Raw genomic sequence first — 17193 nt, forward strand, 5'->3', positions numbered from 1 at the left:
ATATGGCCACATTCAATTTATCAGAACAATTATATGTATACATTTGTGATTAATTATCCCCAAATTTAAGTTACTTTGCTCAACAGATAGATGAAAGGCGATAAGACCTAACAGCACAGAAACTTACTTTCTGCAGATATCAAGTCCTCGATAATATTTTCCCCTAGGGTTGACAGCATAGCATCTGGAAAAAGAAAATTTAAATTCATCTTACTTTTCCTTACACCTTTCAAGTGTTTCTTTAAAATTCTGAAGGTTTCATAGTATGCAATATATATTTAGTTCCAATAATATTCACATTAATTTTTTTTCCTCCAATGTCACAAAAACACTCAGCAGCAAGCCTAAGTGTTGTTACCATTTTTAAAATGCTTTACATTTTTTACTAATAGATCATCTTTGTTTCCTTTATTTTTTGGGCTATTTTTCCTTGTTGGAATCCTTGAGTTTATAGTATCCTGCCTTCCAATTATGGTTGTTGCATGGCTAGTTTAAAGGTTTAAAGGCTGCTCATGAATGGCAGAGGTAAGGGACAGTGACATTGCCCTATCAAACAGAACAATGACCTAGAGACTGACCATATACACACATGATCAGCGCCCAAGCGGCCCCTCCACCCAAACTAGGACCGAGGATGGCCAGGCAATGGCTGCTAATGACTCGGCAGAATGACCTATAGGCTCCCCAAAAACACCCCCTTCTAAGCTCACAAGGATGGTGAGAATGCAACGACTAAAGAAACTAATGAGTTTGAGACGGACTCGAACCCCAGTCTGGCCTTCACCAGTCAGAAATATTATAACTAGGATGAAGTCAAAAGCATGGTAAAAAAAGGCTAATTATTATTAAAAAAAAAAATTGTACTAAAAATTTTCAGTCCCAAAAAATTAACATTCTATAATTACCAGGTGGAACACAAAAGTCTAATTGAATTGGAAATTGTATGAAATAACCAACCCAAGGCAGAAAATTTTCTACATAATCACTTTTTAACATTATACAGTATCTTGAATCCAATAAAGAACCCATAAAATATGAGAAATTCAACAATTTTTCAAAAATATTTGCACATTTTATTTTCATAAAACAATTACAGCAATTCATATGAGATTATATATATATATATATATATATATATATATATATATATATATATATATATATATATATATATATATATATATATATATATATATATATATATATATATCTTTTGTCATAAAGACCCATCAATCACTAGACCTAAATTTTTCCAGACAGAAAATAATACAGTAGTGCAATACAAGCACAGCATGGACCCTTAGGTAGCCATCAACTGCCTTTCTTACTTCTTGTGCTATCTGGAAATGTTATTTGTTAAATGTGGGTTTGTCAGAAAGAACTAATTCCCTGATACAAAAATTTAGCATATTTCATCCAAAAACCTCTCACACGTCCGAATTATAATTCAAGTGGAATTGCTTGATATCAAAGATTAGCAACGTGTACCTGAAAGTTCCCACAGAGCACTTGTTGAAGATTTAAGAGTTACATACCAAGGATCTAGTACAGTAACTCTGTAAGTTTTGTTTCAATACAAATATATTACATTAGGCCCTCAATTGACATAAAAGAGCACCTTTATTACTGAGTAAAGTAAGGACATGGACACCAAATGACATACTGTATCAGAATGGTCTAGGCCACCTGGTATTTGAGAGTAAACTATGAAATTAGGTGTAAAGGACAAGTACACTGATTACCACTCTCTACCACCCTCGATTCTTGCATAAAGATGAATACTGCTGATCAGTCTTAGGGAGCAAGACTCGACATCCGCCCAGAATTTAGGAAATTCTAAGATTATTGCATTTTTGACTAGAACATTTATCTGTCATGTCTCAAATTGTGTTTCCAAGGAAAACCACTTTTTTCTTTAGGAACAAAACTCATTCATATAAAGAGGGGTTTAACGAAGTAATTCCATTCCTGATGAAAGGTTTGTTAAGTGAAAATTCGTTCATTCAAGTGTGTATTCCCATTGACTTCTAGTATAAACATTCAGATACATACATTTCTACAAGCTCACCAAAGTTAAACTGTTTCCAAATGTGATAAATTTAAAAATAATTTGTATTTTCCTAACAAGACAAACCTTGAGCTCTTTATTTGGGATATACTTTTGGTAAAGCTGGAAGATTACCCATAAGACTCTTAGCGAGGTGTAACTACTCCATCACTAGTTAGCGGGGGGGGGGGGGGGGGGGGGGGGGGGGGACGGGACGACCAGCTAACCCGCTCACACACACCTGTGTTGTCTCATCACTTTTGATTGCAGGCAGGACTTACAGGGGGATAGGTGATGGCGTGCCAAATTTTTATCTAGGGCTCAAGGTTTATCGTTAGGGAAAACTACAAATAATTAATTGATTTTAGGTTTTCTGGTATCCTGACATCGAAGGTCATCAACGCCGATATCGCTCATTATAAATAAAGAATAAAAGAATATTTAATTAAAACCATAAAAACAAAGATGTCATTACAAAAATTAAACATCTTTCAGAAGACCTGCTTCTGAAATAAACCTAGAAATGCCGCTAGTGTTGTACGAAACATCATGTCAAAGAATCTTGGTAAGGATGAACCTGCCATCCTCGCCTCGAGTCTCAAACAAATATCTATATCTTTCTGTGCTACAAGTAGGACATTCAGTCAACAAATGCTTCACTGTCAAGGATATCAAACATTCGTCGCAATATGGTTGATGGTGGCCAGAAAGCAGAAATTCATGTGTCATCCGAGTATGACTAATGCAGGGACGACAAAGAGTAGTCTCCCACTTTTGGGGCATACCGTTATACCTCCAAGGGGATATAACATTACTTATTTCTCTAATCTTATTTTCAACTAAACTATACCAATACTATTGCCAATTATTATATAATTCTTAATTGAAGGTATGAAATAATTACAAGGAATAGGATACAGTGAGCCCTCGCTACTTCGCGGTTCGACCATCGCAGATTCACGACTTCGCAGACTTTTTTCATTAAATACGGCATCCGATTTCATCAGCAAACCACTATTTTTGGGGGAAACATTATTTTATTCTAGAAAATTGCTACTCTTTAAATAGTTAATTGCACATTAAGAAAGTGTGTACTTATGTTTTTAAATTTCAGGTGTTTTAAAAATCGAGTATTGTTGACTTCTTTTTGTTTTACTTTTGGCTGTGATCAGATCAGCTGACGTCTAGCTGCCAGTCTCAAGAACATGCGCATACGAAATATTGTTTATACCATTTCTTAACTTATTCAAACCATCTATACAGTTGATATTACATAAGCACCAATGTGTTATAACCTATCATATTTTTTTGTTTATTACATTTAAAACAACTCTCTCTCTCTCTGTGGGCTACTTTTCACTACCTCTCATTCCTTACCTCTATCTTACTAACAAATGAAATCTTTGTTGCTTCACAAAGTTTCAGTTACATTGAAAATCAATCATGATTCAATTTTCCTTACTTTCTCCAATCTCGCACCATCTCTGTCACATCGAACGTTATAGCGGTAACTTAATTGTTCGATAACTTTAAAAATCGGCCTAGTACTTGCTTCTTCTCTTACTTTTTTTTTTTTTTTTTTAGATGGTTTCATAATTGAAGTGGGTACAAGTTGACTTATAACTAAAGTTAGGAAAAGTATTTTGGATACGGAATGGACAATCATCTTTAGTAACAGTTTAGAATTATCGTAAATTATCATTCAGTCATTAGCGGCAGTCTGTTATTGTTGATTAAACGCAAAAAGAAAAAAATAGTTTTCCTGCTTTGCTACGTATGTAGGAATTTATATAGATACATTAAATAATAGTTGTAATAACATATTTACTAAAAGCTTTCAATATTTTTTATCACTTTGATTATGCGTGTTTAATGCCTTCGTTTGTTTATTATGATCGAAGATGGAGCGTACAGTAAACCAATGGAAGGTTTACGTTTCAGGCGGCGTCATAAAGAAAAACATTAAATAAAAGGCATTCATTCCATTTATTTGGAAGTTCTAAGAAAAATTAAGTAAAACATTGGTAATAACAAAATCAACATATAATCAATACTTGGTAAGATTGCTGTTGATGCAAAAACTAACCTATACACAGATGTGTAAATGCGTCTGTTCCTTTGTTATGATCAGAGATGAACGTAAACAAAACATTGGTTGTCGTTTTTTATTGTGCTTTTTGGCGTGTTTAGGAAACGCTTGATATAAAATCGCCTTTATTTTGATAATTCTGGATTTTCAATGATACAACAAAAGCTAGTCTATAGAGTGATGGTTTTGCTATTCACCAGCTGTCTTATACAATAGATATGACAAACATTAAAATTTGTCTGTATTTTGGGTGGTGTAATAACGGGAAATATACGGTGTTTACACCCATCCTGGTTTTGATTTTAACCTTTTTTCAAGTTATTAGAACTTTAAAGCATATTAAATGTTTGATTTATTTACAAGAACGATTAGATATAAAAAAGAATGCAGTATAGTACATAGAAAGTATTGGAAATGGGTAGTGAACACGTTTGAATAGGCAAGTTGCTGGTTGCCATGGCCCCAATGGAATTATTTCTGTTAGTTGTGTGTTTCGAAATATGCGATTTTCCATTTATACGAGGTCATTGATCGACCAAATTCTCGCAAATTTCGGGACCCTACTGTATTTGTTGAGGAGGATGGTGGACCTCAACTTGAATTTTTGATTTATTCAAGTTATCTTCCAGTTCATTAGAAACATCAACAGACAAAACATCAAAATTTAATTGATATCATAACTTTAATGTTTCTAAAGGGGGGGGGGGGGGGTTAAGAGAGATGGAGGTCTCTCTCTTTTAAGATTAATAGATAGTGAGATTCTAGGTTTTTGCAGCTTTCCCACCACAGGTGCATCAGGTAAGTTTGTTTTAAGTGGAATCTCCATCAAATCAGGCAAGGACATGGCCTGAAAGAGGTTTGTACTATTTTTTGTAATGGGAGACGAAAGCTGTACAGAGATGGGCAATTCCCCAGTGTTAATACACCGTGGCAAAGCCTCAGAAGGTAATATGCTTACCTTGTTATTCAGCATTTTATCAGATGGTATATTTCTTTTTCTAGAACTATTGGCGGTACTAAGTGGGTTTGATTTTAATGTCTTGGCATAGCTATTTGATTTATTTAATAAGTCTTTTGGCATGTCCCACACTTTTATGCTCTAAATTAGATCTGTTGAGGGCAGCTTCTTCCAACTTATATAGCTCGCAGCTCTTGCCTGTAGATTTGTGATTCGAGTTTCAAGTTAAACACCTGGCCCCAAGTGCACATTCTCCATGGTAAGATTTGGAGCAAATACCACACTTTTTCATTTCTGCAAAATTTAGATGGGTGTCCACATTTAAAACATTGCAGTGGCTTTTGCTTGAATGGTCAAACTTTAATTATTTCATTTTCAATAATAATAGGGAAAGGTACATCAGCATCCTGGAAAGTAAGGATAATCATTAATGTACCTGGGACTTTGCGTAATTTCCATACATTTAGTGGACACATGACCAGTATCTCCCTAAAATTTAGGTGGGGTATGAAAACTAACTTACTATCATCATTAGTTGTTTTAAGGTTGGACAGTATTACAGATTGTGTGCTCGATTTGGCCGTTCTCTTCAAGTAGTGCCTCAGACACCTCACTGGACGTAGTAGCAGCTGGTCTGGGTCGCTTGGTACAGAACGGAGACTCGCGATCCTGAAAGAGTCGAACCGAGGATCCGGCACTCCAGGATTCTGAGTCTTGGCTACAAACTCAGGGACGAACCTGAACGTTACCTCCCCCCATCCCCTTGAATGGGCGATGTCGTACGAGACCATGAAGTTCACTAACCCGCTTGGCCGAAGCCAAAGCGAGTAGGAAAGCCGTCTTCCAAGACAGGTGGCGATCGGAGGCCTGGCGTAATGGTTTGAAGGGAGGTCTCTTAAGAGCCCTGAGGACTCGAACCACGTTCCAAGGAGGAGGTCCCACTTCCGACTGGGGGCAGGTAAGCTCATAGCTACGTATGAGTAAAGAGAGTTCTAGCGAGGAAGAAATATCCACGCCCTTCAGCCTGAAGGCCAAGCTTAAGGCTGAGCGATAGCCTTTCACTGCCGAGACAGAAAGGCGCCTTTCTTCCCGCAGGTAAACGAGGAAGTCCGCTATTGCTGAAATAGTGGCATCGAGTGGAGAGATACCCCTCCCACGACACCAACCACAAAAGACTCTCCACTTTGCTTGGTAGACTCCCTCAGAGGACCTTCGCTGGTGCCCCCCACCCTTCTTTTGACGCGTCCGAAAACAGAGTCAATTCCGGGGGGAGGATGAGAAGACTCACTCCCTTCCGCAGGTTCTCGTCGACCAGCCACCACCGCAAGTCCGTCTGTTCCAAAGACCCCATCGGGATCAGAATGTCCGGAGACTCTGATCCTAGATTCCACCGGGACTTGAGCCGCCACTGTAGGGATCTCATCCTGAGGCGGCTGTTTGGATCCAGACGAGCCAGGGAGGATAGGTGACCTAAGAGACGCAACCACGACTGGGCGGGGAGCTCTTCTCGCCTGAGGAAGGGTTCCGCCACCCTCCTCAGCCTTGCTATCCGGTCGTCTGATGGAAAGGCTTTGTGGAGATTGGTGTCTATCAGCATGCCTAGATAAACCAGTCATTGGGACGGCTGCAGAGAGGACTTCTCGAGGTTTACCACGATCCCCAGATCCTGGCAAAGATCCAGAAGCCTGTCTCGGTGCCGAAAAAGGGTCGACTCCGAGTCTGCTAGGATCAGCCAATCGTCCAGATAACGAAGGAGACGAATGCCGTTCCTGTGCGCCCAAGATGAAATCAGGGTGAACACTGGTGAACACCTGGGGAGCTGTAGAGAGACCGAAACACAGCACCTTGAACTGGTAGATCTTGTCGTCTAGGCAGAATCTCAGGTACTTCCTGGAAGACGGATGGATTGGGATCTGGAAGTACGTGTCCTTTAGATCCAGTGTGCACATGAAGTCTTGTGGTCTCACCGCAAGTCTGACAGTCTGCTGTCTCCATGCTGAACCGGGTTTGCTTGACAAACCCGTTCAGAGCCGAGAGATCGATGACAGGTCTCCAGCCTCCAGACGCCTTCTTTAAAAGAAAGAGTCGACTGAAGAAGCCTGGGGAGCCGTCGACGACCTCCTGGAGAGCACCCTTCTCTAGCATGGTCTCGACTTCGGCCCGAAGGGCCAGCCCCTTTGCCGACCCCGTGGCATAGGAGCTCAACGACACTGGATTCGCTGTCAGGGGAGGTTGAGATATTGTGAACGGGACGCGATAGCCTTGGCCGATCACTGAGACCGTCCAAGCATCGGCCCCGTGTTGCTGCCACCTACGGACGCAACGCTGTAGGCATCCCCCCACAGGTGGACACGCAGGGGGGCTGCCACCCCTAGGGCTTGCGGCCGCGGCCGCTACCCCTTGGAGTCTTGCCTCCCCTGGAGGACTTGCCGCCCCTCTTGACCTTGGCTGGAAAGGGCTGGGGCTTAGACACCACTTTCTTAACTGCCGGTGCCTGCTTCGGAGCCTTACGAGGCTGCTGCTGCTGTTGCGGCGGAGCTGGAGGCTTATAGGGCCGAGCTGTAAGGGCCCTATGGAGGAGGGAGTCCGTGCTGGATTTCCTCCACCTCTCAGCCATTCGCTCCATGTCCTGTGGCTCAAACAGGTTCTCCCCAAGAAGGGAAGCATGTCTGAGCCCACACACATCCACGACGGGGACCTTCGGATGGAATCTCTCGGTCACCGCATCGCGCCGCTTCAACACCGAGTTGGCCCACAGGGTGGTGACCTGGTGCGCCAAAAACTCGATGGAGCGGGTGCCCGAGAGTAAGGAGGTCTCCAGGGCCTTCCTATTGGTCTCCTTAGACAAGTCCTCGGAGCGCAATAGGATGCCCAGAGTTCCCAGCCAAAAATCCAGCCACGAAGTGGCCTGCATGGCACACTTCGCGACCTTTTCATGGCTCAGGATCTCTGCCGCCGAGAACGACACCTGCCGGGCAGAGAGCTTCTCAAGGGGAACTCCTTTCGCCAGCTCCTCCACGGAGTGATGGAGAGGAAGAGCGAGACTGGACTCACCCAAGATCTCAAAATACCTCCTCTGCTGAAGACGAGGAGGAGGGATGAGCTTGTTCCCGACAAAGGAACGACTGGAGGAGGCAAGAATCGCGATCTGGGCGTTGGCCCTGGCTCTGGCACTCTTCAGACCCCGAGACCAGGGCAGAGCCGCACTGGACTTGGGGGCCTTCCGAACGTCGAACACTTCGTCCAAGATAGTGTCCTTGCCTTCACGGGGTCCATAAGCCCATTGAGTTGCCTCATCAGGCTCAAGACCTGCCAGAAGGCATGTTCAGATTCCTGCTGATCTCCTCCTTGCGGGCTGGCAGCTAAGTCTCCTATCCCCGGAATCTCTTCCTGGAGTGAAACGTGGACGTTCCCCCGGGGAGCCGCGGGTTCCTGGCGAATCCTCGAAGAAGATTTTGGGATGGTCTTGGAGTCCTTGGATTCCCTCCTGGGAGAGATACAGGATCCCAACAAAGAGGTTCGAAGAGCCCCTTTCGCACGAGACGACTCTCCTCCATGAAGAGAAGGCTCCCCCCTTGGTGCCGAGGGGAAGACTACCGCTTCACTGAACTCACCCGAGAACGGAAAAGCCTCGTCCACGGGAGAAGGAGAAAACGCTCAAGCAGGAGAAGGGGCCTTCATGACAGACCTCTTGGGAACCAACTTCGCCCTGGGGAAGTCACCACGAAGTCCACTCCTCTCTTTCTCTTCAGCGTAGGAGAGGCAGCCGTTGGTTTGTTGCCCTGATCGGCGAGTGCTGGTTTCATTACCCTCACTAACGCCCGCATCAGAGGACCAAACCAAGTCTGTTGCTCCACGGACACAGAGTCCGAAATCCTCGCTGGAGGGAAAGGGCTTGGGCGATCCTTCGGAGTGGACACCACTGTACCTGCCTGAAAAGAAGGGGGGGAAGAAAGACGCACTAACCTCTCTGCAGTGTCTTCCCTGTCCTGCACAACAGTCCTGCGTTTAGATGGAGGCGATCCAGAGCGCTGTCTGGAAACACGCGTTCCTGCTGCTATCACTGGCTGCGAAATTTGCCGCAAACGATGGTCGCGCGGGCGCGAGGGCGTACAGGCGAACGAGCGCGTGGCCGAGCCGGCAAATGAATGCGTTGGCGCGGTGGCGAGGGAACGCGTTGCCGCGTGGGCGAGTGAGAACGCTCCGAAGATCGCTGGCGACGTAGGTCAGGAGACCTGTAGGGCGAGGGAGAGCGATTGCGAGCAGGCGATCGGTGGTCAGCTGGCGAACGCTGGCACGCAGGTGAGCGATGGCGCGTTGTCGCATGGTGACGCGTTGGCGAGCGATAGCGCGCAGGTGAATGATCGCGCGAGGGCGAACCATGTCCTTCCAGAATCTCTGGCCGACGACACGGAGACCACGTGCGCGCAGGCTGTAAGTCACGCGGGCGGTCCGGAGATCGCCGATGATCAGGTGATCGTTGACGCGTAGGAGAACGCTGACGAGCAGGCGATAGTAGGATCGCCTGTGAACGCTGGCGAGCAAGAGGGCGACGCGTGAAATCCTGTGAAGGAACAGTTGGCGCGGCGCGTTCACGTACAGGAACAGGAAGAGCGTAGGCGCGTGGGCGAACATGTGCTTTAGAAACACGCGCTGGAGAACGCGGACGATGCTGAGTAGAAACAAGATGAGGATCGCGAGAGAGCTCAGGAGACTGATGGCGCGCAGGGTGCCCAACAGGGACTGCAGGAATTTCAGAGACCACAGGGGAGCGCTGGTGAGCAAGATGGTGATGATCCTCAAAAGAGCGCTGACGAACGGGAGAGCGCTGACGATCAGAAGAGCGCTGACGAGCAGGAGAGCGCCTGTGCGCTAACACTGTAGAAGGGCGAGCAGGGGAACGCTGGCGCGCTGAGCGCTCTTCAGGAACCACAGGATGGAGGATGTCCTCAGGAGAGCGCTGGCGAGAAGGAGGGCGAACCTCAGGAGAGCACCGGCGAACAGGCAAGCGCTGACGAGCAGGAGAGCGCCTGTGCGCTAACGCTGCACGTGAAAGGGAAGAATCCCTTTGCCCCGAAGGAACCGTTGCCCGTCGGGTGACGAGGTCCCCAGAAGGTGAAGTTCTAGCAGAGAGGTCCAAAGGAGCTGGAGCAGTAGGCTGAATACGACGAGGAGAGTCCCCTTCGGAGGAAGAAGATCCAAAAAGGCGCCTCTTAACCCCCTTATAAGGGGATGGGAGGCCCTTGCGACGCAGCGGACGGTGAGCCTTACGGCGAAGGCGGCCACGGGGAAGATCATCAGGACCATCAGTCCTCCGAAGGGGAGTCTCAGTCAAGGGAAGCTGGACAGCAGACGAGCCCGTAGGACTCACTTCCCCCTTCGAAGGATGTACGGAAGGGAGAGGAGAGCCGTCAGCACCAACATCCTCAACTGCACCTGCAGAGGATTGCCCCGCCCCGTCGGAGGCCTCTGCCACCACGACGTCGACGATAGACAGAGGGTCTACCTCTGCTACCGCCGGCGACTGCTTAACGGCGGCCCCCAACGAGACAAGGTCAATCAGGGCAACCCTGGAGGGCAAGCCCTTAAGCCCCAGGGAAGCCCAAATCTGTAAAAGATCATCATTAGACAATGAATTATCAATAACCTCCCCAGGAGGAGGGGGAACCGCCCCGCTATGGGAGGCGATGCCCTCTCCCCCCACCCAAGGTCGGGAAACAGAACTAGGGCCTGCGCTACCACTCGGCCGACTCTCCTTAGGAGCCGGACGAGGGGGAGCTTCGGAGGAGGTTTGGGCGACGAAAGAAGAGTCCCGAGAACCTTCCTCCTTCAAGGCAACCCTCGAAGGAGAACGGTCTCTCTTGGACTTCTTACGCCGGCGGCCAAACCTCTCCCACTGGGAGGCAGACCACTCCCTACACATCCTGGTCACACCATCGGCCCCGACACTGCGGGCAAAGGGTGTGAGGATCCGTATCCAAGGCCGACATAAAGGTCCCACAAGGGCGGCCGGCAATACCAGGGCACGTACACATAGCAAAGATAAAGGTAGTTAACTTCAAACACACACAAAAGCTGTAGAGAAAAAGCAGAAAAAAGATTAAAGGCTGTCAACGAGGACGATGGACAGACACGTCTGTTCATCGCCGAGCCAAAAGTGAAGTGAAGCAAATCACCGGTGTGTGTGTGTGTGTGGGGGGGGGGGGAGGGATAGCAAGCTACCCTTCCCCTACCCCCGCTAACTAGCGCAGGGGTAATTAACCCTCGTTAAAACTATTGGCTCGTCATTTCAGCTGCGCTAAAAGGTAAACCCAATGTAAATAGCGTGGTTTGTATTTCGGTTACGGAACAAATTAAATTTTGATATGTCATTAGACCAACAGTAAATAATATGAGAAAGTAGTTAGGAAAAAAAACTAACTGACAAAGAAAAGGAGCATTTCAAACCTATTGGAATCTGCAAAGCTAACCCTTTCAAGCATTTAGGAGCAAAGGTTACTCAGCCTATGATTATGAAGTACTGTAAAAATTTAATGGAAAATAAGTTAATTAAGCAAGTGGTGGAAAGAACTGGATGGCATTTAATAACATTAGACCTAATTTTAGATTTGACTAGAATGAAACTTTATTATGCACAGTAAAGGTGATAATAGAAAAGATATAGTCCACTTTTGTACAAAAAACATTGTCAAGGTAGTTAGAACTATAATTAAACTCAAGTATGAAAATAAATACTGACTAGTGAGGAACATACCTCCTGCATGTGATAACATTGGATTGGATGTTAGGGATTCTTCAAACTGTTCCTGTTTGATGTTGACTACTGATGGAACCATTTCATCTAGTTTTTCTTGCTTAACAACAACATCACCTATATGGGGAGAAACATTTTATAGAGCAGGAGCAAATTTGATACCTAAATTCAGTAGAATAAAGTTTTCAATTACAATGATCATGTTAGAAAAAAAAATGAAATTTCTTGCTAAACTATATAAACGAACTCACATGGTTGTGAAATCAATGTTGATACAGCTTGTTCTTGTCTCTTACGAGCTCTCCTGGGTGCCAGTGCTTCTGTGGCACTACTTACACCAGCTGATGCCTTTCGTGGTACGCGTCTAGACACTGATACTGTTTCTGCAACATCTCCTCCCTACCAAATGATATATTCAGTACTATATATAACACATTCTTCAGAAGGGGAAATACATAATTCTGTATCAATTACTGTTACATTATACTTCCAAAAATGATTTCATGATACCAATTTTTAATTTATAATAATGCTATCAAAATTACACAAGGAAAATTAAGTACTATACTGTACTACTGTATTAATAAAAAAGTTAAATATACTGTAGTATGCGATGTATGAAATGCTACATACATCAACAAACAAGTAAATGCATAAAACAGAAAAACTTAAGACTGAAAATGGCTTGCATTGCTGAAAAATTACCTCAGGGTGTGAAGGACTGCGTGCAGGTGTGTGGGCTGTGGTGCCTTTCTGGGGGGTGTTACGGTTACGTGATGTAGGCAAATTAGGTATTGGAGAGGCGGTTCTTTTGATGCCTTTTGGGGAATTTTCTTGTTTTAATGGGATGGCTGGAGGTGGAACCTATAAAGATATTATGTCTTCTATTCATATATAGTATTCTGACCATTTTTTTTTTTATTAGTTTCTGTAAACTACTACACAAGTTGAATGTTATCTAACAAAAATAAAGCATTACCAAAAGGCCCTAACACAAATAGTTCTTATAATTTTCATACACAAACCAATTAATTAACAATAGCCTCTAAGTGTGAGAGTAAAACCTCTAAATACTCCACAAATGAGGATAAATCCCCTTCTGTACCACCTGGCAGGATGAGGATCCAGATTCCAAAGAGCACAATTCCCTTTGTTACCCAAGGGTACCCCATCCAATCTGCTTTGATGCAAAATATGAGTAACATAACATTTTCATACAGTATATATTGTAAATGAATGAAATCCTTTACAAGATATCTAGGGATATCCTTTCTATAATATTTCCGTATATTTTTGATTTCCAAGGTACCACTATAGTATAATGTATATGCCTTTTCCATCTCTTCATATACATAAAGAATGCAAAGGACCCACTATTCTATGGAAAGAGATTCCATAATACTGTACTGTAGTTTGCTAATTTTTTTTTTTATCTTTTATATGAACAATTTCATTCATTATTTATTCTCCTATGCTTGCATGTTAAATATGTGAACCATGTTTAACAAAAATTTCTGACAATTAATAAAATTGAAGAATCACAATACAAATTTCTACATAAATTACCTTACTCACATACACAAATTCTGCATTCCCTTCCTCCAAACTCATACTTACATTTATAATTGTTTGTCTTCTGAAGTTGACTTTCGATACCTCCAAAGGTCTTTGACAGCACACATATCAAAATTAACAATTAAAATTTATCAACATTATAGCAATAATTAGCTAATTTTCATATGCCATAGATAATATCTTTGTGAAGAGAGTCCTCAACAATAAAAAGAGAACTGCCCCACATGTACGATAGTTATCTCCATTCAAGACCAGTCTATTTCAGACCTTACCCCCTGATGGTCCAGCTCTTTGCTGCAGTAGAGGGGCTTGAGTGTCTCAATGATGGGGTGGGCAATGGCGGTGGGGTAGTTTATCCACCCTGGCAGGCTCAACCATACCGCTAAGGCCAGTTCTGAGAGACCAGACCAAGACTGGACCCCTAGAGGCCTTCTTCTTTATTTCAGATAGGCAAAGGCTAGGAGAAGGAAAACTCCAAAATCAAACCAAACCAAACCAAACAAGACCCCAACGGCGGAGCTTCCCAGCGCCGGCGAAAGAGGGCAATGCCTGTCGGGCAGGCAACAAGGCGGGCCTTGACATAACAAGAACCCGGCAGCCCGATGCAACCAACATCGGAGAAGCCGCCTGTCTCATTTGTCTTGAGCCGCGGTGAAAACGATGTGGGCCAAGTGTGTGTGCGTGGCCGTTGCAAAGCCACGACAACCCAAAACAATATACCCAGCTACTGGCATTCTGTCGTTTCCTCCACCCTTCTTCTGATAGGAGGCTGATGGCTAACGACAGAACCCAATACTCGGACACGAGTGGGCGCCGACGACGATTTCAGACCTAAAACATGCTGACCCCCACCACTTTCTTCATTATCTCTGTCACTCGCTGCAACTAATTTCTTTTTTTGGGATTTATATTCCCCAATCACGACATATGATTTGTTTTTGTAACCTTAGTTCTTTAGTATGCTCTTAAAGTTTGCTGAAGAACATTATGAGAGCTACTCCAAATATAGGCTTTTTCCAATGAGATTTGACCCTTATATTCTCTCTCTAGCATGATACGGTAAACGTTATCATGCTGAATTGATGTAGTGTGCAGTTATTCCTAATGATAAGATAGAAGTGTTAAGTATACAGAAAAAGAGATTAGTACTTGTACCAGTGCAGTTTCATATCAGGGTTCTGTCAATCATGTACCAGTTCTCCCCCATCTCTGATGACTCAGCAAGTAGACCTATAGGCACCTCCAAACACCCTATCCTTAGCTCACACGGATGGTGAGGTGACAGACACTAAAGAAACTATCAAGTTTGAGAGGGACTTGAACCCCAGTCTGGCGAATGCCAGGCAGGGATGCTTCCAATTTGAGCCAAATGCATTAAAATCAGAGTACAAATCAGACATTAGTTTCTTGAATCAAGAATTACATGCCTTTTTACTCAAATGAAGGCTAACGTCTCAATTTATGGAATTTGTTTCAAATGTTCATCAACACATTGTGACCAAATTTGAACCAGGTATAACTCAACAGTCCTAAGTCCTTCTAATGATTACCTGATATCCTCTTCTGTCCCAGTCCACACTAGCATAGGCTCTAATAGTCCATCTATTAACATGTACACATCTATGACCAAACCTGACAGACAGGACTGAGACTTTTCCTGTTATATGAAAGGAGACCCCAATTCCTTTCTGAGAAAGGAATTTGCCTCTTCTATTTTCCATTCTTTACCAGAGAATAAAGCAATTGCTTACATGATCAAGACATCTATGTCCTCTGGTGCCAACTTCAGCAGCAGCTGAAAAGCCTAACATATCCAAAGAAGGAGGAAAAGTTGAGCATATTAATTCATTGCATATAGGTACTCCTTCTGAACCTCTTACAGAAGGCAGATAGGCAATTGTTCAATTTTACTGATGGTGTCTTACAGTTTTATGTCTCTTCTGGCAAATTACCATTTGCTGCTATGGCTTCCTAACAGTTTTGGTGTTGCCTTATTCTAGAAATTTGTAAGTAACTTTAATATGTATATATAGAAACTCAATATCAGTATTATTTTACTTACAACACATCTATACAGTATCCGATTAGGTGCGAGTTCTTATCATTCAGGAGAGCTTTTCTTTAGAAATTTTACTATTTTATAAATATACAGCCAGTTGCCCTTATTCACAGGGGTTAGGTAACACAGACAAATGCAAAACCCAAGAATAAGCAATTACTTGTTGCCCTAGGGTAGGTTAACTCCCTAACCAACCAAATCACTGCCCATTGCCTAATATGGTTTTTACTTGGTTTCTATCACAGTATAAGTATTGTGTTAATGAATGAACACATTTCAGTAAGTGTACAGTAAGACTACAATACAGGAATACCCCACTTTACGTCAGTAAGTGTGTCCAAGAGAGGTGACGAGTTGAAAAACAACTTGTCGAATTTTCAAGTCACTCGGCTAAACCCCAAATAACTATTCCCAGTTTTGTATTTTATTTATAAATGCAATTTGAATAATATATGGTTAATAAGAATACATTTAAAGTTTCAAACAAATAAATTTTAGTTTTTAATTTAGTACGGGAAAAAGTAACTTAATTTTACAAATAAATGTACATCCATGCTTGTAAATGAGGATGTTAATAATTTAGCATATTTACAGTACATCGCAGGCTCTTCATTTGTGCATTTGGCTTGCTCTCCTAAGATAGTATAAAAGAGATTTTCTAAGGTTAAATAGAATATTAAGTTATTAAAATTCTTTTGCGATAGTATAAAATAAACTTTGTTGTTACATTTACCAATATTTACATTCAATATCTTTGTTTACATTGGTCTTCTTTTCTTCAATGATTATGTGATAGGGAACAAACTCATATCAACAATACTGCTAATTATGTGAGCATAATCGTGATACTGTCATAACCTTGAAAACGACTGAAAATAAACCTAAAATAAAAGCAATCAGTTAAAATAAATCTTGAATTGATAACAGAAAAGTAAAAAAATTATTAAACAAAGTTCAGATAACATCAAAAACCAGAATTATTTTAGACATCTTTCAGTACATATACGTTATGCTGTCAGCTATAGCTACACATCAGCTGACAAAATCGAATGACGTTTCAATCCCAGCCTACGATAGAACATAGATTTAAGCAAAGTAGAAGTAGAGAAACTGTGTTACAATGAGTTACAAAGATTTCGGATGTCTCCAAGACTAAAATTTCAAGTCCATCCGCGGAGACTCCATTTGCTCTTTGGTAGAGCGATTTAGTTTAATGATCTTGTCTAACTTATTCTTGAACTCGTTTACCATGTTACTGTTCACTACATCCGCTGGAAGTCTATTCAAAGTTTTTGCTATTTTTTATGTAAAGAAAATGCCACATTGAGTCATGGTGTATCTTTTCAATTCCAGTTTGTATTCATTACCTCAAGAATGATTTGTGCTAAGTATGAATAGATTGTTGTAATCTACTTTTGTTATTCTTTGAAGAATTTTGAATGCATCTATTAACTGTCCCTTTAGTCATCGAGTCTTTACATCAAATAAGTTCAAACGTTCCATCCTCCGTCTTCTACATCCAAATTGCCTTAGTGTTGGAACTAGTTTGGTGGCCGTAGCTTGCACTGGTTCCAGTCTATCTATATCCTTCTGAATACTTGGAGCCCAAAATTCAACTCCATATTCTAAATTGGGTCTTACTAGTGATGTATAGTTGTAGTGCAGTGTCTTTGTTTCTCTTTTTGAATTATCTCTTTATGTAGCCTATTAG

General features: G+C 42.8%; 1 protein-coding gene across 1 annotated transcript in view; it reads right to left on the minus strand.

The window, feature by feature from the left end:
• The window catches only part of LOC137627780 (transcription factor E2F5-like), an 87830-nt gene that overhangs the window by 2680 nt on the left and 67957 nt on the right, over positions 1-17193 (minus strand). The window contains exons 5-8 of the mRNA XM_068359105.1: positions 12554-12712; positions 12100-12247; positions 11849-11965; positions 128-184 (exon numbers count right to left, since the gene is read on the minus strand). Of these exons, the coding sequence (XP_068215206.1) occupies positions 128-184; positions 11849-11965; positions 12100-12247; positions 12554-12712 (481 nt within the window). The remainder of the gene's footprint in view (positions 1-127; positions 185-11848; positions 11966-12099; positions 12248-12553; positions 12713-17193) is intronic.

Source organism: Palaemon carinicauda, chromosome 2 (assembly GCF_036898095.1).
Source record: "Palaemon carinicauda isolate YSFRI2023 chromosome 2, ASM3689809v2, whole genome shotgun sequence".
NCBI classification, from domain to species: Eukaryota; Metazoa; Arthropoda; class Malacostraca; order Decapoda; family Palaemonidae; genus Palaemon; species Palaemon carinicauda.